Below are 21,238 nucleotides of genomic sequence, written 5' to 3'. Positions count from 1 at the left end.
ATGGATGGACAGAGGCCATGGGACAACAGGGAGACGGGACAGAATGCTGCATTAGCTGGCACTGAGAGTCAGCAGTTTGCGGCCCCTGACTAAAGCTCCTGCCTTTTGTTCATCCGTGCGGAGGCTTTAGTCCCGGCCTTGTTATCGGGCTTAGCGAGAGACAGCTATCAGGGCTTCTGTCAGACAGAGCTCAACAGCTCCCAGAATATAATTAAAAGAAAAACACATTCCCTCACACGTAGTCACAAACAGGCCCGAACAGGTCCGAACAGGCCTCTGCCAGCACATGTTGAAAATGAAAATAAACAAAAACGCTGGCAATTTTTACATAGTATACTATGGAAGTCAATGGCTTCTGTCAACTGTCCGGTTGCTAACATTCTTTAAAATATCTTTTTTTTGTGTGTGTTCAACAGAAGAAAGAAACCCATACAGGTTTAGAACAACTTGAGGGTGAGTAAATGATGACAAAATTGTTCATTTTTGGGTGAACCATCGCTGTTTAGTGCAATTTCATATTCACTTCTATTGTCTTAAAATATGGTTGAATGTACTGACAAGCATTTATGGTAAACTGGAATATGTCATTTCTATTGAACTTGTATGTTATTTAAATATATTTGTACTTGCACATTTAAGTTGCAATTTAGTACATTTAAATATATTAACTTTAACATGTGACTCAAATAACACACTAAAGTTCCAATTCCACAAGTACTTCACATGCGTTAGTATGTTAGTTAACATATCAAAATGTGTACTTCTTTAATAGCCTACATGACAAAAGATCGTTAAAACACAATGTACTTTGTTTTTTTATAGTTTACTTAAAGAGCACACTCATGTAGCCTACTATGTTATTAGGACTATTTATAACACACTTAAGTACACTTTTAAAAAGTGCACTTTGTACTAGGTCATTATTAATAGTTTTAATATAGTCTCAAAAACATGGTTTAAAAAAAGCTGATGTCACAAACTACCTGGTAACCATGTGATGTCAACGAATGGATCAGGCGGGGCTCATTTGCATATTCATAGAACTGCTTATACTAAATGAGGCAAGGGTGTAGAGTTACACTCTAAAAAATGCTGGGTTGTTTCAACCCAAATTTGGGTCAAATATGGACAAACCCAAATGTTGGGTTAAAAATGTAATTAAAAAAAATTACAGTTGAAAGTGAAAGTTGAAGTTTGATTAAAATTTTAAATTACATTTTTAAAATTAGGATATTTAATTCACCAAAATTACATATTTAAACGTTTTCTCCATAAAAAAAAAATTATTCATGACTTAAAATCTTGAATGTACACTCTAAACAATGCTGGGTTGTTTTAACCCAAATTTGGGTCAAATATGGACCAACCCAAATGTTGGGTTAAAACAACCCAGCATTGTTTAGAGTGTACATTCAAGATTTTAAGTCATGAATAATTTTTTTTTCATGGAGAAAACGTTTAAATATGTAATTTTGGTGAGTTTTAGGGGATACAATTATTGACTACATGCCTACAGGGGGACTTGTAAGATTTGAGGTACACTACAAGTGCACATTCAATATATATGAATACATAATAATATAAAAATGCACATCTGGCACATTATGAACAAACAGCCTCCAACTAAAACGTGTTCTGAACTGAAGCAGCTTGAATAATCTTAATTTCCTAATTTCTAGAACCACAGAATCCAGGCTCGTGTTTGTAAGCATATTCATAATTCATGCTCAGAGAATACTGTCTTAAAAATGCATGATTACCTCGTACAACAACTAAAGCTACATTTTTGGAGTACAGGCCTCTCAGTAAGACCTTTGTACATCAGCCTTATACAAAATTAAATTGCCAAAAAACGTTATCGTTCTATTATGCTGAACACAAAGCCTCCTAACTACACTAAAAACACGTGATGTACACTGCAGTGCGGGCCTTGAAAACAAGATCCCTTTTGAGGTTTGACCAGAATGCATGCTGGGAATTAATCCCATGTATTAATCCGTTGACAAGTACAACCACAGCAAACATTCAGATCTGTGTTTGTGCAGCCGCTGAGCCAGAGAGAGCATATTAATTCATAATATCACAGAAGTACTGGAATAAAAGTGTGTAGTTTGTATGTAAACGCTGATGTCTATGGTAGATATTAAAATAGAGTAAATCATCTTTTGTAAGTAACTTGATGCTTCAAATAAAGATTACATCGTTGCACCAGTGGCGACAAGTGACTGTTAAAAAAATATATTTCATTGAATCATTCATTCATTCAAGAGATTTGTTCAAAAACACTGATTCATCCAGCAATGAAACAAGTCTTTATGAGTGAGGCATTAAAAACGATTTTTTTTTTAAAAAGCATTCATTCAAATTAACTCAAAACAGACAAAGCAATAATTTATTTACCAGGACAATGTATTTACAGTGACAATGGCACAGAGAGATACAAAAAGTGACGTGTTCTTTACAAAACCCTATACACAATAGTTGTTTTGAATTACAATATGATAAAAGATCATTCTCATATATTAAATGTCATGTTCTTCTTTTATGCACAATCAAATGTTTACCCCTAATACATATTTACTATAAACAACAACTTCCATATCTTCATAAAAGCTGACTTTCTGTCCATTCTCACTGGGTGACCTGAAATTAATTAGAGAAGATTTGATTAATTATGAATGAGAAATAAATGAAAAATAACATCTGACAAAAGTGTACATGTCCATTAGACCACCAATTTAGATTAGAATCTCATGTAGCGTCATTTTGAGGGTGTACAACCACATCACACCTCCACCCATCTTCCCATGGGTGCTACACACACACACACACACACACACTAGTTCTGTCGAGGCGACCCCAGCTGCAGAGTTTACTCTGCGAGGTTTGGGGAGATGCTCGGGATTGCTGTCTGCACCCTCGTCACCACACCGGCCCACTGACAGGACCGGGTGGTAATTAAAGTGCAAGAGGTTTCACGTACACACACACACACACACACACACACACACACACACACACACACACACACACACACACACACACACACACACACACACACACACACACACACACACACACACACACACACACACACACACACACACACAAAGCTACAGTCTCCCAAGTCAATACTAGAGATATTGAAATGCTTGAGAACCCAAAAACTGTAGATTGATTTGTTAGCATTGTGCCCTTAAGTAAGACACTTAAACTCTGTTTACTCCAAAAGAATCGTTCCGGTAGTTAAATGTACTGTTAGTCACTTAAAAATAATGTGTCAGCTGGATGAACAATGCCAGCATGAAGCACATGCACACATTAAATCATAAACATGTCCATATTTATACACTACCCGTAAAAAAATATTTTGAAAGAAGTCTCTTATGCTCTCCAAGGCTGTTTATTAGATGAAAAATACAGTAAAAGCACTAATATTGTGAAATTTTATTACAATATCAAATAACTGTTTTCTATTTGACTTTAAAATATAATTTATTCCTGTGATCAAAGCTGAATTTTCAGCATTACTCCAGTCTTCAGTGTCACATGATCCTTCAGAAATCATTCTGATATGATGATTTGCTGCTCAAGAAACATTTCTGATTATTATCAGTTAAAAAAACAGGTCCAATTTTTGTGGAAACAGTGATACCCCCCCCCCCCACTCACTTTTGACCAATTAAATGCATCCTTGTCAAATGTCTTAAATTAATACTTTTGAACGGTAGTGTATCACAGTTTCCACAAAAATATGAAGCAGCACAACTGTTTTCAACTTTCATAATAATCAGAAATGTTTCTTAAGCAGCAAGTCATCATATTAGAATGATTTCTGAAGGATCATGTGACACTGAAGACTGGAGTAATGATGCTGAATATTCATATTAATTATTCCAAACTTTTGACTGGTAGTGTATGTGTAATTATATAGATCCACAATGGTCTGGACCTGGAGTGGGAATTTATTTCCCAAATAATCCCATAGAAGTCACTTGTTGCTTTATTGAAGTGGACCATGGGCACAGCAAAATAAAGAGCTCATGGAGGTCCAAAAGTGTCAAAGATTAAATGTAGACAGACCCAAGAAGATGAAAACAGAGATTTGACTGACGATTTAAAGAGGGTGGTGAGTATAAACACAGGACGTCCTTGCAGTGACCCTCAGCGTCCATGGCAGTGTCCAGTCAATGACACACCCTCCCAGACCACGTACATCAGCTGGGCTGGCTCGTGATCGGAAGACAAATAAACAGGTTGGGTCCAGTTAGTCACAGAATGATATATTCTCTAGCTTTAATATGGACAGTTTATAATGATGGCCGATTGAACAATATGCCTTTACATATTTATAAATCTGTGCAATGCAGACTGGGAGTGGAAATAATTTACATTTAGGCACCCTTGTGAAAAATAATTATACTTTAGCATCAAATTTTTACAAAAAGTGTACAGTTTAAATAGTGGCCTATTATTTATTTAATTAATTAATATTATATTATCTGCAAGTAGTTTTTTTTTAACACCATACATGCACATTTAATACAATTAAGTGCATTTCTTTTCCCACAAGGGTACTCTGAAAAGAGTTTGGTCACATTAAATGGGATGTAATACATTAAAATAACCTACATTCAACAAAACAGTAAAATATGTAAAAAATAATTTGAATTCCTTTGTATTGTTAATGGAATATTTAAGCAATCAGAACCCTAAAGTCAGCATGCAATGGAAGTTGCGATAGCTATTTCTTCTCTATTGTGACGTATATTCCAATCAAATTGATAAAAATTTAGGGCGGGACTTGATGTTATCCATTAGCGATTGGTTGGATCGTTGTGGTTTCCTATTGGTCGATCTCATGTGAGTGACAGGTTGCCCCGCCCTCGCGCGAGTAAACGCCATTAGAAAGCGATGTCACTACAAGAGGGAGGAAAACTTATTTTGAGGAGACATGCATTGTGATGATGTGCATAGATAAATCATCGTCGATAATAAGTACTGTAATATTCAATAAAAAACTAGAATAGTCTATTTTGATTTAACGCTATAACAAGACTGAAGCTGCCAGATTTGTGGATTATACACTGCCCTCTGGTGTAGCTAAAGTTATATGCCAATGCCAGACAAAAGAAGATTTTTAAACTCGAATGAACTGAATTTTTTCAAACATTAGTAAAAGAGGCAGCACGTTTTAGCGTTAATAACATACTGCCAATACAAATACGCAAAATGAATGATGCATTTTGTATTATAGCTTGTGAATAACAATTTTAGAGTGAAAACCAACAAGTGTCTAAAGACCAAAATAAAAATGCATTCACTTCGGCGTCAGCGTGATTAATAATGGTAATAATGGTCAGTGTAATAATTGTTTAATTATCTCACATCCCGTATAACAGTTAGCTAGAACAAACGCGACTTTACATTCAATTTTCATTGTGAATGGATGAAAAAAACCTGAAATAATGAGCAACACCCACCCACTGCTCTCAGATGAGCCATAACACTCATATAGTGTGTCATATATATTATATAGATGTGTGAACCATTGTGTAATTTACATTATTTCCAATGTTTTAAGTTTGCATTTCTTTAAAATAATTCAAACTTTCCAGTTTCTCGGTCAAATCGACCGGGCTGGACATATGATAGTCAATTATGAATGACCTTGGAGACTTTGTTACCCAGTGCTGGGATAAAAAAAAAAAGCTTATATAAATGATATCTTATTGTGTATTCATCAGAGAAAACTCACCGCCATCTTCAGCTCCTTCTTGCGCTCCACCTCCACAGGCGATCACACATCTTTTCCAACGGGATTCTGACAAGTCCCGCCCCTGATTCATCACTCTTTGCTATGGTTGGTCAGGCTCTGTGAACGACATCTTTACGGTCCAATCGCAAACTACACATAACTCATATTAACCAATCGTATACAAGGAGGCGTGGTTTGCTAAATTCTGGTGGCAGAAAATAACGGACACAACATGGTCCACGAGAAATGTCCATTTATGGAAATGCAGCCAATTTTAAAAATAGACTTAAATAAATGCTTGGAATTAGCGGTGTTGACAAATAAAGTACCTAACTTTCTGTACAAAACTTGAATAAAAAAAAAAGCTGTTGTAATTGAATAGATTGGAGGAGAATGGATCATGCAAGCACATGAATACTTCAATAGAGTTTAAATATATGATTATAATTACCGTGTCAAAATATGAAATGGCATAACATTTGTGAGTTATGAAGGCACAAAGTAGCAATCAGAATAATGAACATACCATGCACATTTTACATCGCAAATGGGACCACAATGGTTTTCTTTGTTCTAATATGTAGAGAGAAAAAAGATGGTGTACTTATGATTTGACTAATTTCATGGCATTTATGTTAAACCTGTCATAAACCATTTGAAATCTTTATTAATGCATTGTTCATTGCATTATCTGTTTCCAGAAGCATCCATAATAATTTACAGCATCAGACAAAATAATTGCATACATGTTCTTGCAAAGGCCATATGCTACTACAAGAATGATGCAATATCAATCAAATTCCACATTTGACAAAAATGTCAAATGACAAGAAAAAAGAGAGTAAAGAGTTATACTTGTATTATGTTTATTTAAAACCAGTTTAAAACTTAAAACATTACTCTCAAAGAAAAAGAAAGATCTTAAATGTAAAATGAACTGAATTTGAAACCCCTGTTAAAAAATTAACAGCCAATAAAGTGTGCGCATTTTTAAAAACAAAAAAAGTTCTAAAAGTAAAAAAAAAAAGAAGCTCACACATCCCTCATTATTGCTCACTATTCCTCTTTATAACGATGAACAAGTCTGATAATGAATCATCTACATGGGCACTCTTGGCATTTTCACTTCCAGATATGTGACCTAATAATAAAAAAAGAAAACATCATCACAATTTCTAACCCAACAAGTCCTGAAGAAAAAAACTAATGTGTGATGTGCAGTTAAAACAGCCCAGTGCTGCTGGCCAATAGTGGTGACATAACAAGTCGTCAAATTATATATATAAAAAAAATTCAATAAAGACTACTTCAGATGTACAGGACAGCACGCAGCATTTAGGAAATCACTTTAGAAAGAGAAAGCAGCCATGAACAATCTTTTAAAATCAACGATAAAACGATTCTACCTGAGACACTACAGGTTCAATACATGTTAAAATGATCGATCAACAGGAAGGCATTTCTGTTAAGAGGTATTGCATGTCATTTAAAAGACATTTTGTGCAAAACATATGCAAAAAGTATTTATCTTGTTATTATCATTATTGAAAAAATACGTTCTTTAACTCCCACCTCTTGTTTAGTGCACTTTTATGAGTGCAAAAGTAGCTCATGGCAAGATGATCAGGGGAGGAGGTATTTAAGAGCCCAAAAATGGAGCATAGATCTATGATGTACATGCCCTGAATACCATACTTCAAATGCCATCAGCAGTGTGTGGCTCAGCACTCAACAGCGCCACCTGCAGTGTGAAGGCCACAGCGCAGACACAGCCTGGACTAGCAAACCGTTTTACGGTTGGTTCTGTGGTTAATGTCAGTGCTGTACTGAGAGTCCCAGTCTCTCTCGAACACTTCCTGCAACTGCTCCTGGACTGTAGGACCTGTGGCCTGAGCTAAAGTCTGGTTCACCACTAATGCAGAACCAGCTGTGTTCACGAAGTAGTCACCTGACCAGTTAGAGGTACCTGGAAAGTATGGAAGCAGAATATCAGTATAGCAAGAAGAAAATATTCGGTCCCACGTTATATTGAATATCTGCATGTAATTACATCTAAAATTAGGGATGCACAGTATATCAGCCACCATATCGGTTTAAGAAAATGTGGCCGATATATTAAAGCCGTTAAATAATGGATTATTTCCTTTAGCTGAGACACTTCATATGTGCACTGTTCGCCATGATGGTTTTGAATTGCATGAAATCTGATTGGAATCACTTTAAAAAAGGAAAATACAGTTCAGTGCAACATGTGCACGCAAGTCTAACGGTCTGTTCACACCGGGACGAATTTCGCGCGCGATATTCGCCGACGTTTAACGCCTCGTGACTAAACAAAGGGCGCCAATGTGAGTGTGCACACCGACGCGAAAAACGCCACGCGTAAAAGTGTCATTTTTTAAAAAACGCCTCGGGTTGGTTTTTTTAGTTTGACGCGCCGCGTCAAAAACTATCCGACCAATGAGATTGGCGCTTTTGCTCACGTGTCTGGAGCTTCTGAAGTTACAGTAAAACACAACTTGGGGGCGCTCAAACACAAAACGGTCTTGCCGAGCGCACATACGTAACGGCGAAGAAGATATACGCCAAGTAGCGTCTACACTGCCGGGAAGAAATAAGACGAGGAAGATGCAAGGCAAGATGAATGTAGAGCTGCTGGTCTCGTTGGTGTCTGAACATAAAGAACTATATGACAAACGCGACAGCGACTACACAAACCTTGATATAAGAGAATGTTATGGAGTGGTATTGCAGAGCAAATGGGCGCCGTCTAATGTCAGGGAATGAATTTGCATGTTCACTCGGCTCATCGTCAGCAAAAATCGCTTGGGTGTGAACACAAAAAACGCGTTGAAAAACGCTGGCGAATAACGCGCACCGATATTCGTCCCGGTGTGTACGAGCCTTAATGGTGAAAGTCTAAAGTTTAATGGTGAGACTTTTGTTTTTGTAATCAGGCTGTCAAAAATTATATAAAAATTTGGATTTAGATTTAATCAGCCAATATATCGGTTACCGTCTTTTAAATATAAAAATGATCGGTATCGGACAAAATATCGCAGCATCCCTATCTAAAATGACACTGTTGACCCTTCCCCCTTAAGCCCCGTTCACACCGCCAGCGATTTTGTCGCTACATGTCGCTAGTCTCTGTACTGTGAAGTCGCTTGTGGGCGTTCGTAGTGCTGTCGCTCTAATGTTATTGGTTGACTGCACGCCTGGCCATATCTATACAAAATACCACCAGAAGTGATATATATACAACAATATCATTTTAATTTGACTAGGAATTAGGCTCAAAAGAAACAGTATGCTGTTGGGAGAGTGTTTTTATATTACCACAGCAGTGTTCAGTGGATTAAATCATTTACAAGATTAACGATCGATGAATCAACAAATTAAACTCACTCATTCCGTCATAAATGACTAAAACGTCATTCGAATTTGACAAATAATCGATTTTCTTGTCCCTAATAGTCAACATAATGCAAGGGAAACTGTAAAATGAACTGCAGCAGTGCTAAACTTGCATCACAAAATTACAACACTCGAACTTTAAATGTATGAATTAAACTCACTGAGACTGTCGACAGTTTCTTTTCCATGCCTCATTTTATTATATCCATGTATGTGGTTACAGTCAAATCATATGTGAAATCTCCCTCGAACTCCTCTGTCTTGCCTGCACTCGAGACGGTGACGTGAGCTCATGCGTGAGCTCCACTGAAAGTCTACTTTCCTATTGGTTGTCGCTCGCGAAAATCGCTTCACATTTGCATAAAGTTGAAATTTCTCAACTTTTGTCGCTTGTCTCTTGTCGCTTGACACGCCCACATTCTGTCGCCAACGGTCACTGTCGCTGGTGTCGCCGGATGTCGCCAGCGCTCCATTGAAATGAATGGGATTATGTTGCTTTGTCACTGCGTGTCGCTGGCGGTGTGAACGGGGCTTTACACCAAACCTGACCTAACCGTACCCGTTTCTCTCCTCTTTAGCAGTAAAAGCGTTTTGCAATACAACCACAATAAGTACATTGTACCTACAACTTGTTTTTCTGATGCAACTAGGCTACATAGTAGTTGCTACATAGTAGTTGCAAAGTAACCGATCATACAGGAAAATGAATTAAGATATTTAGAATCTGAAAATGTAAAAACAAAAAGAAAGTAAAAAACGAGTCATACCTATATAAGCAACCTTGTCTGTGACCATGTACTTGTTATGGTTGACTCTGGCAAAGGGAATTTTCTTCTGTCGAGGGTCAGATGGCACAGTAAAGATTTTCTGTGAGGGGGAAACATAGTTTGTATTAGCTTATTGCAGTCATACACTACTGTTTTTCAAGAATTAAGGGGGTTCACACTACACAGGGGTTCAAATGACACCTTTAGCTCCATTCATAAGTATTCGCATGCTTATAAATGGAGCTAAAGGTGTAATTTGAACACGCGTGAGACAGGAAACACAAGCTCAAGCAAAGAAGTTTTGCATTACACTGCGTTCCAAAGTTCATGTATGGTGCGACCGATAGAAGTTCACTAAGCCACAGCGTGACCTTTCAGCTGAATGAAAAGAATGCAAACTTTAAATATGCAGGATTGCAGCGATAAAGGAAAGTGGAGTAGATTTCATATATTTGTGTCTGTAGAAATCATGTGTCTAGTGTATCTAGTGTGACCAAGGCTTTACCAAGGACTTTCAAGTAAATGTTTTTTTAAGTAAATGTTCTTTGAAATTTCACATATGAAGCAGCACAACTGTTTTCAACATTGAGCTTTTTGAGCAGCAAATCATCATATTAGAGTGATTTCTGAAGGATCATGTGACACTGAAGACTGGAGTAATGATGCAAAAAATGCAGCTTTGATCCCAGGAATAAATTACAATTACAAATTTATCAAATTACTTTATTTTATTTTATTTTTAATCAAATAAATGCAGCTTTGGTGAGCTTTTCAAAAACATTACGAAATCTTACCAACCCCAAACTTTTGAACAGTGGTGTGTATGCAACAGACGTAAATGCAATGCAACACAAGGTATGGCCTCTGAAGTAACACACACACACACTACACAGCCGGTCAAACACTTAAAGAGCAGCCCTGACGGCACTCACCACTTGAACGTCCAGCTTGTTCTTGTCCTGTAAGGAAGCGAGTGAGCGGAGGAACGGGAACATGATTGGGTTGGTGCTTTCCCAACAACTGATCAGCAGACGCACACGAACCCTGCGCTCATAAGCCACGCGCCGCAGCTGGGCATCGATATCAGTCCAGTACCTGCGGGAAAATCAGGGAGAGCAGGGTTACATTTGATGGCCGTTACAGAGGTTTACTTTGAAAGTTAGGAATATTTAACAGTCATACAACTGAGACCATTTCACTGCTGTTCCTTTAAGACTTCTATGTGAATCACTGAGTCCTTAAAGCTTCACTCTAACTGGGAGAACCGAGATGCAAAACAGAGAAAGTGTTGTTGCAGGAGGGTTATTATCATTCACTAAAACTAAAGCGAAAACCCTAAGAAAAATATTTTTCATTACTTGAATTATAATAAACATTAACTGAGTTGAAAAAAAATAAACAGCAAGTGGTCAAGGCAACATTGCTCATTTTCATTTCGTTTAAGTCAGTGCTATTTTTAGTGTCATTGAGATGCTTTTTTTGAATTAGATTGTTTATTTTTTCCGTTTTCATTTTAATTTCTATATGGTTTTTATTAATTTTATTTCAGTGTTATTTTTATTTTATTTTAGTACATGAAGTTGATTTACTAAATGACACGAGGTTAATGAAAATGGGAATCTAGCTGAAATAAAATAAGTATGTTTTTCTTATTGCATATTATTTGTAGTTAGTTTATTTTATTTCGAGTAAAGAACATGTCTCTTTTTATGGTTTTAGTTTCAGTTATAATAATAACCCTGGTTTTAAGTTGAAGTACTAAAAGAAATAAAAGCAAATAAACTAAAATAAATAAAAATTAATAAAGACTATAGGCATATTTAAGCAAACAACAACAAAAACTAATAAAATTGAGAAAAACACAACAAAATGACTAAAACTTCAACTAAGATTTAAATGAAAACTGATTTTTTTTTTTATATACAATTCAAAATATTAACTAAATCTATAATGGTATATCAATGATACTGGAATGACACTGTTGCACTTTTTAGATGCAAGAAACCTTTCTAGACTGGGGAGGAAGTTTAGAGAATTACCGATTCAAAAAGCATATAATGTGCACATTTCAAAATGAAGATAGGTGCTTTAAGGCTGGTTGGTTATGAAACATGTGCAAAGAGGAAGTGGAGAATATTTTATAGACCTCTTGTGGCTGGAGAACTCCATCGTGGGAAGATAGTTCATCACAGCGATGTAGACAAACTGCTGGGCGTCATCGATCACACTGAGGATAGACTGCAGGTCTGAAGTCCTGCCCTCAGCGCACAAGGAAGGAGGAGAGCTCTGTGGGACAGAAGAACAGACGGTCCTTTAACTTCCTCTATCCTGACTCAAAAAAGCCAAAGAAAACTGCAACCAGCAGAGTAAACAACACCAGAACAGGGAACAATACAAGCCACAAAAATTCCAATGACAGCGTTACATTCATACTTGACTTTGCTTTATTCCCTTTCATGGTTGAGCTGATTTTTTTTCAGTGTGACGGTTTTCTCTTACTGATAGATAGACACTGGCATCGGTCCCATTGAGTGACAGCTGCATCGGTGTGTCCTTATTGTACAGGGTGGAGTAGTTGCTGGGCCAGGGTGCAGGAACGGTCTTGGTCTGATTCAGGTACCAATAAGCCTCGAAGATCTTCCCAAGGTCCTCAGCAAGACAGCTGCAGTCATACACAACTGCACCCAACTCCTTCACCTGAGCAGGGTGAACATATAAAACATATAAGATCACGAACATGTGAAATATGTGAAGTATTAGTGCTATTTCTGTAAATTCTCTAAAGTCTTATGGCTTAACAAAATGTCCTAGCACATCTTTCCTCCTGTATTACAATGTTGTTATTCACTACCATTCAAAAATGTTTTTAAAGACATCTTATGCTCACCAAGGGCACATTTATTTAATCAAAAATACAGTTAAAATCTATCTGTATATAGTTCATGTGAACTCAGATATGTTCCTGGTATGGTAAATAAAATAAAAAATTGATCACAAAAAAATGAAAAAATAAAAAAATACAGTAAAAACAGTAATATTGTGAAATATTATTACAATTTAAAACAGCTGTTTTCTATTTGAATATATTATAAAACGTGATTTATTCTTGTGATGCAAAACTGAATTTTTAGCACAATTTGTCCAGTCTTCAGTGTCACATGATCCTTCAGAAATCAATTTTAATATGCTGATTTGCTGCTCAAGAAACACTTCTTAATATAAATATTGAAAACAGTTTTGCTGCTTAACGTTTCTGTGAATTTTTTTCTTTTTGGGATTCTTTGATGAATAGAAAGTTCAAAAGAACAGCATTTGTTTGAAATAGAACTATTTTGTAACATTATAAATGTTTTTACTATCACTTTTGATCAATTTAATGCATCTTTGCTGAATAAAAATATAAATTTTTACTGATCCCAAAGTTTTGAACAGTAGTGTAACTTATGTAAATGTATCTATTACAATACTGTGTACGGGTGGGCGATATGACCAAAATCTTATACCATGATATGAGTAATTTTATTTCACGATAACGACACACACTGCCCAGCCAAGAAAACAGTTGCTGTTTGGATTTAAATAGGCAAATGATTAAGAGTCAATGACTGGATCATTATTGCAGTGATTATTATGTTTCTACCATGTTATATGTTTGGCAACAGTTATTTTAACCATAATTGATGGAGTGTGTAGCTTTTAATTTTTTTAAACAACCATGTAGGAAGACACATCATGGCTATATTCCAGAAAGACAATGTCAAGATTCATCAGGCTCAAACTGTGAAAGAAAAGTTGGGAGAATGAAGAATCATTTTCACACATGAATTGGCTCCTCTCAAATCTTTGGGATGTGCTGGAGAGGTGCATAAATCTTTGGTCAAGATCTGACATAACATGCTAGAAACATAATAATCAGTGCAATAATGATCCAATCATTGACTCTTAAGCATTTGCCTATTTAAATCCAAGCAGCGACTTTTTTTGGCAGTGTATAACAATATACTTATTTTTCCTTTACATTTTTATACCATTCAAATTTCATAATTCTCGTAACCATTTTCAATATCACAAAAAATGAGTATATCGACGTCCACCGCTATTACTGTGTACGGGTCATGTACGAGTAGGCGGGGAAGCACACATTCCCAAACACTGATCTCAAACCATGTTGCATTTAGAGGTTTTGGGCAGCAACCCATGAAAAACTGGCCAAAAATATGACTGACCTGTGTTAGTGACCTCCAGTCCATATTTGCACTCCCTATGTAAACATGCTTTTTATCCACAATCCAGAATTTAGTATGCAGAACACCTGTCGTCAGCTCTCGCATATTCACCATCCGCACATCAGCTCCTGTGGAAAACAAGACATTTATATAATACAGCATTCTGAGGTTTCCTATAATGTTCACACCTCTGTGCTGATATATTTGATGTTATTTTTGAGTGGCTGTTAAATACCTCAATGTTACGCTGACTTACCGGAAGCGATCAGGAAACTAACGTCATCCAGGGGTTTTTTCTCTGACGGTTTATCGACTGCAATTCGGACAGACACTTTCCCCGAGAGCTGCCCCAATTCCTGCAGAATCTGCTCACCCTAAGACCAACAGAAAACTTGGGTAAAGACAGTGTCACACCAAGTCAAAGTGAAAGAACTAGCGGCGATGAAAGCTGACGGTGTTGTCGCCTCATCTCGTGTAAAAAAGCTGCGCTTTAACACACCAAAAGGACCACAGGCTACTGTCAACTAGCATGGGTGTTCAGTGTCTGTGTGTGCGTGCAAGGAAATAACTGTCTATATCAGCGGGTATCAATATATATTCATCATTCAAAAAGACTACAGGTATACAAACCTTAAAGCAGCTTGCTTATATATATATATATTTTTTTTTTTGTGCTTTTTTTGCACGCTTTCATCACTTTAGCTTTTATTCTCGTCCGCTGAACAGCCAATCAGAGTTCTGTGTCTCAGCTGACGGACGCCGATAAAACATGCTCAAACAGCCAAAATACTTAAAGGGGGGGTGAAACACTCAGTTTCAGTCAATCTCATGTTAATGTTGAGTACCTATAGAGTAGTATTGCATCCATCATATCTCCAAAAAGTCTTTAGTTTTATCATATTTATAAAAGAAAGATAGGCTGTACCGAGTCTTTCCGGAAAAAGACGAGCGGGTGGAGGCGTGCCGTGTGGGCGGAGCTAAATAATCACGAGCGGCGCGATACTATACGTGATCATGTTGTTTAGCCTACTTGCTGTGCTATTTCTATGGACTTGGCGCAGTAATATCATCATCATCACAGAGAGGGAGAGGATTTTTCACGAGTGATGATATTACTGCGCCGAGTCGAAGTGCTCCCAAGCACTTGCTGTGGTATTCCGCCATACATTATACTTAGAAAAGCGCAACGTTTTATTTTGTGTCACCATCCTTGGTCGAGTAACACTACTCGTGTGACTGTATTTAAATAGGGAAAACGTGGAGGTGTTTGCTCGCTTCTCAAAAAAATCATCCTCGAAATGCATGGAACAAACAAGAACACTTGCACAACTGTGTTGATGTTTTGGAAAAACAAACTCCATCCACTGGTCCCTTAACGCTTGATTCTTTGGGAATCTGTGCAGTGTTGCCTTGGCAACCGAAAACACACTTCTTTGGTGACATATTGCAGCGCAGCCGATGCACAGCGCTTTGATGGGCATAGGTTACGGCCAGCTCTGGTTACGGCTTCTGCTCTACAGCTGTGCGCGCGCCCTTCCGAGAGAAGTGCCCTTAGGACCGTATAAGGAAATTCCGGCGCATCTGACGTCATACGCGCCCATACTCGAAAAAAACTTTCCGAACCTTGTGACAACCAGGAAGGAGTATTTTGAGAACAGAAATGCTCAATCAAACGTACAACTTAATTTTTGAAACTTTGTCCATGTTTAGCATGGGAATCCAACTCTTTAACAGTGTAAAAAAACTCACTATGCATGAAATGGCATTTCACCCCCCCTTTAAGACCTTCGGCTTGGTGTATCAGGGCCTTAAGATGCCCCTAACAAAGCCTTTTATTCAGTGAGAATTCAGCAAACTTAACATCCAAACCTGATTAGCTGTGGCCTCGTGTGTGTGTGTGTCTTTATTGGTAAGAGTCCAGTAGAAGGAGGCGATGTCCAGACTGGTTTGAGCGCCAGATATAAGGTTGAGCCAGGCCTCATATATAGACTGGTGAGTGGTAGAGGAGTTAAACACCAGGCCCTCAGGAATACTCTCCACTAAAACAATCCTGTAGATGACACATATAAACTATAGTTAGCAACAAAGCCACAAATGCAGACTTCATTGAAGGTGCAGATGTGAAACCGTGTGCTAAGGTTAACCACATATACCAATGGACCACTAAAACACTCCAAATAAAACACATGTTTGGCACAGAATAATCAAATTAAGCTCCCTTGGTGGGCGTCTACCTGCAGGGATCAGTGCAGGTTTCTCTGGTGAGAAGATGCTTCTGCTGTCCAGATGCTTTAGAGGAGGAGGATGTTGCCATCGGAACAAGCAGGGATTGGAGTGACAGGAGTATCAACAAGACAGTGGTTAAACAGGTGAGGATGATCAGACACCTGTAATACTAAACACAGAGATGGAATATGTTCAAAATGCCTGGGCAATTATAGAGACATGAGGGATAATGTACAGTTAACTGGCCATTATTAACAAAACAAACAGGACCCCAAAGTGGTTCATTTACGATGACCATTTGTACATTATCCTGCTGATTAAACAGATTTTTACCAAATAAATGGACATGTAATTTTAATTGAAATTATTTTATCAACGTGAGAAGAAAAAACAATGGAGTGAAACATGAGGTACAATGTAATTAACAGTAGTTATACACAGTGTATCAGTACCAAATCTGTTATTGGACAGATGTTATTAGAGATTGTAATATTATTATTGTTATTATACAGTTTTTAGAGATTGGACATATATCAGCTGACACTGGATATTTAGCCCTCCTAAGCTTTTCGAACAGTGGCTATTTTGCCTGAAGTAGTAATAGAATTATGCACATCTTTTAGATATTTTTTGTGTGTGTAAATTTCGCTCTTTCACTATCATTTGTATAATATGCTAAATTACTTCACTACAGCAAACATTATCATGCATTTGGGACAGATTGCTGCCATCTGGTGAAAGTTCTAGATTGTAAGCTTAGAAAATACAAATTTGGATATTTGTTTAAACATTATCCAACTAGTATTTGTCAAACTTTGCCATACATTATTTTTACATCATTTTTAATATTTAAAATATTAATATTTCACATTTTCCAGTAATGCTTACAGTCACAGACTCCCATTCATTTCTCTCTCTGTCTGTGTAAGTGTGTCACTGGATGCTTTATAGTCTTACTCCTTTATTTCTGTGTGTGTTTGTTCAACATTTTTATATTAATTTTATTCAACACATTTTAGAAAGAAAATTCCCATTTATCCATTCATTTTAACGTGCAATTTTGACCACGAACACCCAAACTGTGACTTTTTTTTATGGCCACTTAGATTCTGTTGCTTTGAATGCTCATGCTATTAAAAGCAACTGATTACACGTTTGAGCTTCAGCAAGAACCAACGAGGGTCATTCTCGTGCGTCAAGCGATTTCCCATTAGGAAAGATTGATTTGTTTGTTACCTTTTGTGAGCCATGATGTGCTTCTCCTCTGCTTAGCTCCACATCAACCATCTGGAGCAAAACGTGAAAACAAAGGAATTGTAGTTAAGTTTGTACATTAATTTGTAAATTACAACCAATAGATAATCCATAAACAATAAGTGAATTTAAGGTGTGGAAGAATCACAATCAATTTTAAAGCATTTAAATGAAGACATAAATAATCATGGAATGTATAATCTACCTTTTCGTAAGGTATATCTGACTTCATTACGTCTAGGAGGTTCACCAGCACTTTAGGAGGAAATACAAATCCTAAAAAATACGAGATGAGTCAGTCTTGCTCTGGGGAACCTGTTCATGTGAGCATGTAGACTGGGTTGTGTAGCCTACGTGTTTGTGCACGTCTGTGTGTCGCCATTCACTCCTGTTCCGAGCATTTCTATAGACACAGGGCTTTTGCCAATTCATTATACAGAAAGAGCCAGGCGTCAGCATTAGTGGCTACACTGAACAGCCAGATGACTGGCCCATGAGCAGTCTTGATGAGCTTGGCAAATCTTTCACATGCAACTGGCACTCTGGGATATCATCTGACTTAAAAGTGGAAGTGTTTTTGAAGATGTAGAGAAAATGAAGAAATGTAGATGCTGTGCAGGTTATGAAAGTCATGAGCACAGGGTCACGTGACTGAGGTTCCTGATAGTAACGTGATCTAGATGTGGTGTTTTCTGCTGTAGTTTGAGTAATCTTGTTGAGTAAAAAATGTCTGCCATTTCATATAGTGTACACATTACTTTTGACCTGCTTCATCAAGTCAAATTAATTTTCACTTTCCGTTTTAATGGTTAAAAATGGTTATAAAACCTACTACTGTATACAATAATTTTGAAGGCCCCAACATGATCAAAACTTTGCTGAAAAACCTGTTTTGCACCATTTTCTACATGCCTTCAGTCTTCTGATTGATACTTTTTTAAAGGGTAAAGTAAAGGGACTTTTATTATAATTGTAAAAACTGTCCACCTCCAGGCCATGGTTTCACGTTGTGAAAACTTTAATAGTAACATGTTTAACTAATGAAACCTTATTGTAAAGTGTTACCACTTTAATGATTTTTATAAAACAGATATTGTTATTCAAATTTTACAAAACATTTACTAGATTGCAGCAACTTAGGTTTAGTCGATTATCCATACCTCATTTTTTATTTATTTAGAAAAAAATCATGTTCAAATATATCTATGAAATATGAAGCATGTTTTTGATGAAGAACGTGTTTCTCTCGATCATCATTACATTACATTATATGTTTTCCTCCCACAATAAAAACTACAGAGCTTTGACCATAAAACTAACTATTTAAATATAAATTTACTGAGACATATTTTACGGGAGATGTACTGTAAACTAATATTTATAATGCATTTTATGCAAGTAGTCTGCATTTACATTATAAGCTATTAGAATTTCATCTTAGTTTTTGGACATATAATTAAACATCATCTGCACTTACTTGCAATTGTTTTACCCGTCTAGAAAATGCCGCCTAGATAGGAACCTCACTAGGGTTTGAGCCACAGCCATATGGTCTATTTTTTGTATCCGCAAGTGTATTATTCTACATCTAGTAAAGAACACATTAGTAGATGTTGCATGTATAACCTCTGTCAACACAGCTGAACTTGAATAGTTGTAAAGACAAGGAAAAGGAAATGAAGGACATACCTGTGATCTAACAGCTCACAAAGCAAACCATCCCGTCTGAGGCGCAGCGGTATGAGCTATCAATGAGCTCGGTTTACAGAGGAAAACAAGTGCTCTCTGTTCAAAACAACGAGGAGTAATCGGCGTAAACAATGAGTACACTTCACTGTTTGCAGAGCACACTAGTTAGCAGCCCTACTAGAGCTCCTGGCGAGTTCAATGTCAGTGTCACGTGATCACGTTTTAAGTAACCTATGGGGGAACGCCATGAGAGTGACGTAGGCTTGTTATCACGATTTATTTATGTTGCTGAAAACGCCACCAGAAACAACAGGGGCCTGTTTCAGAAAGAAGGTTAAGTGAAAACTCTGAGTATGTTAACCCTGAAATGAGGGAAACTCTGGGTTTTCCGTTTCAGAATGGGAGGTATATCAAACCCGAGAAAGCAGAGTAATTCAAGCCCGTTTCTGAAAGAGAGGTAATTTATACTCAGAGTCAGTTACCATGGTAACTTACTCTGTGAACCTAACCTGGTCGGGAGCAGGTTTTCTTCGGTAAACCCAGAGTTTCTTGCGGTCTCCTCCCCTTTTTTAAAGAGGAAGCGGTGTTTAAACACCAACAATAATACTACAATTTATTTAAACATTATTTAAGGAATATCTATATTGTTTGTCCATGGTTTAATTGACTAAATCTGTTTTGAAGCACTTTGCCAAAAAATAAAAGGATTTAAATGTTTGCTAAACTTCTATTTTATTACCACCGTTTTTGAAAATATGTTTGTATTAAATCATAAAAAAAAAAAAAAATCTGAATAAAAAACATTTCATAGAACTCAATTATTTTTGAACATTTTAATAAGTTATTAATGATAAAAAAATAAGTTGTTAATCTAATTCATAATCAATTATTGAAATTATTAGATATGTTTTATTGAACAAATGTTTAATTTATTTAACTGTCGTTTTAACTGATGATAATAATAACCGTAATTTAATAATGCAGTTTATATATTTAATAATTGTTTAATACCATGAACTGTGATATTTTCTGTGAAACTCTCATACGTTACAACCCTACACAGGAGAGTCCCCCACCCCACACCCGCTGTTAAACAAGTAACTCAGCAACTTTTACTCTGAGTACATTTTAAATGAGCTACTTTTGACTTTTTTAGACCGGTAATTTTATTTGTACTTAAGTAAAATTTTATCAAAGTAATAGTATTTTTACTTGAGTAAAATATTGTATTACTCTTTCCACCTCCGTTAGTTCTAAACAAATTCTACAGTGGCATTACACACTGAAGTGTGTCCCTACTATTTATGAAGTTTAGGCCTACTATTTGTCATAATTTCTGGTGTATTGAGTAGGCTACTTACAACTGCCTGGGGTTCTGTTGGGACATGAGGCTCCAAAAGACAGATATTACCATCAGAATCTATTGGGACCAACGAAAAACCCAACCCAAAGTAAAATAAATGGAAATATCAAAAATACCCTATAAAAAATAACACACATGTAGACCTCTTACATTTTATGAAGGATCTTGAATCTTCGGGAGTGACTGGCTCTGATGAAGTCATAAGGTAGGCCTAATAAATAGTTATTAATTACTAACTACAAATGACATCTTCAACAGTGTAAATAGATTAATGTAATAATTACTATCTTTAGAAAGTATTGGTCTTATTACTAATTACTAAATCCCATATCAACCTCAACCACTGAACAATACAAGGAGAGACAAGAAACTGCACTTTTAATGCTTTCAAATTAACAATACATAACATAGGTTACATTAAAAATATGCCTTTTAAAAATGTATGTTAAATCCACTATTCTTTTATACAGAATTGTTCTATAGTCTATGCAGTAGCCTATTTAATGTAATTACATCAGATTTTATTTTAAATTACAGA

General features: G+C 36.6%; 1 protein-coding gene and 1 long non-coding RNA gene across 2 annotated transcripts; both read right to left on the bottom strand.

Annotated features, from left to right (window-relative positions):
- Positions 1–2,370: 2,370 nt before the first annotated feature.
- LOC130069973 (uncharacterized) lies at positions 2,371–5,869 on the bottom strand. Its single transcript, XR_008803822.1, has 3 exons — positions 5,759–5,869; positions 4,111–4,230; positions 2,371–2,643 (listed from the first exon to the last, which is right to left on the bottom strand). It is a non-coding gene; the product is annotated as an uncharacterized LOC130069973 (long non-coding RNA).
- Positions 5,870–6,983: 1,114 nt separating this feature from the next.
- pld3 (phospholipase D family, member 3) lies at positions 6,984–19,517 on the bottom strand. Its single transcript, XM_056234177.1, has 12 exons — positions 19,338–19,517; positions 17,854–17,924; positions 17,631–17,681; positions 16,403–16,563; positions 16,038–16,218; positions 14,425–14,542; positions 14,169–14,296; positions 12,442–12,639; positions 12,089–12,228; positions 10,875–11,037; positions 9,943–10,042; positions 6,984–7,724 (listed from the first exon to the last, which is right to left on the bottom strand). Exons 2-12 carry the CDS (start codon positions 17,878–17,880, stop codon positions 7,537–7,539), a joined length of 1,455 nt encoding a protein of 484 aa, XP_056090152.1. The 5' UTR covers positions 17,881–17,924; positions 19,338–19,517; the 3' UTR covers positions 6,984–7,536.
- Between the last annotated feature and the right edge of the window lie 1,721 nt (positions 19,518–21,238).

Source organism: Rhinichthys klamathensis, unplaced genomic scaffold (assembly GCF_029890125.1).
Source record: "Rhinichthys klamathensis goyatoka isolate OS25496 unplaced genomic scaffold, OSU_Roscu_1.1 h1tg000391l_1, whole genome shotgun sequence".
NCBI lineage: Eukaryota > Metazoa > Chordata > Actinopteri > Cypriniformes > Leuciscidae > Rhinichthys > Rhinichthys klamathensis.
This window is presented reverse-complemented; position numbering and strand designations above follow the sequence as displayed.

What these genes read in the sequence shown, in the direction of transcription:
- pld3 (XM_056234177.1), bottom strand. Translation starts at nt 17,880, where the DNA reads ATGAAGTCAGATATACCTTACGAAAAG. An exon ending in TAGTTTCCTGATCGCTTCCG is followed by an intron (nt 14,297 to 14,424) that starts GTAAGTCAGCGT and finishes TGTTTTCCACAG; the next exon opens with GAGCTGATGTGCGGATGGTG. An exon ending in ACTGGAGGTCACTAACACAG is followed by an intron (nt 12,640 to 14,168) that starts GTCAGTCATATT and finishes CACCCTGCTCAG; the next exon opens with GTGAAGGAGTTGGGTGCAGT.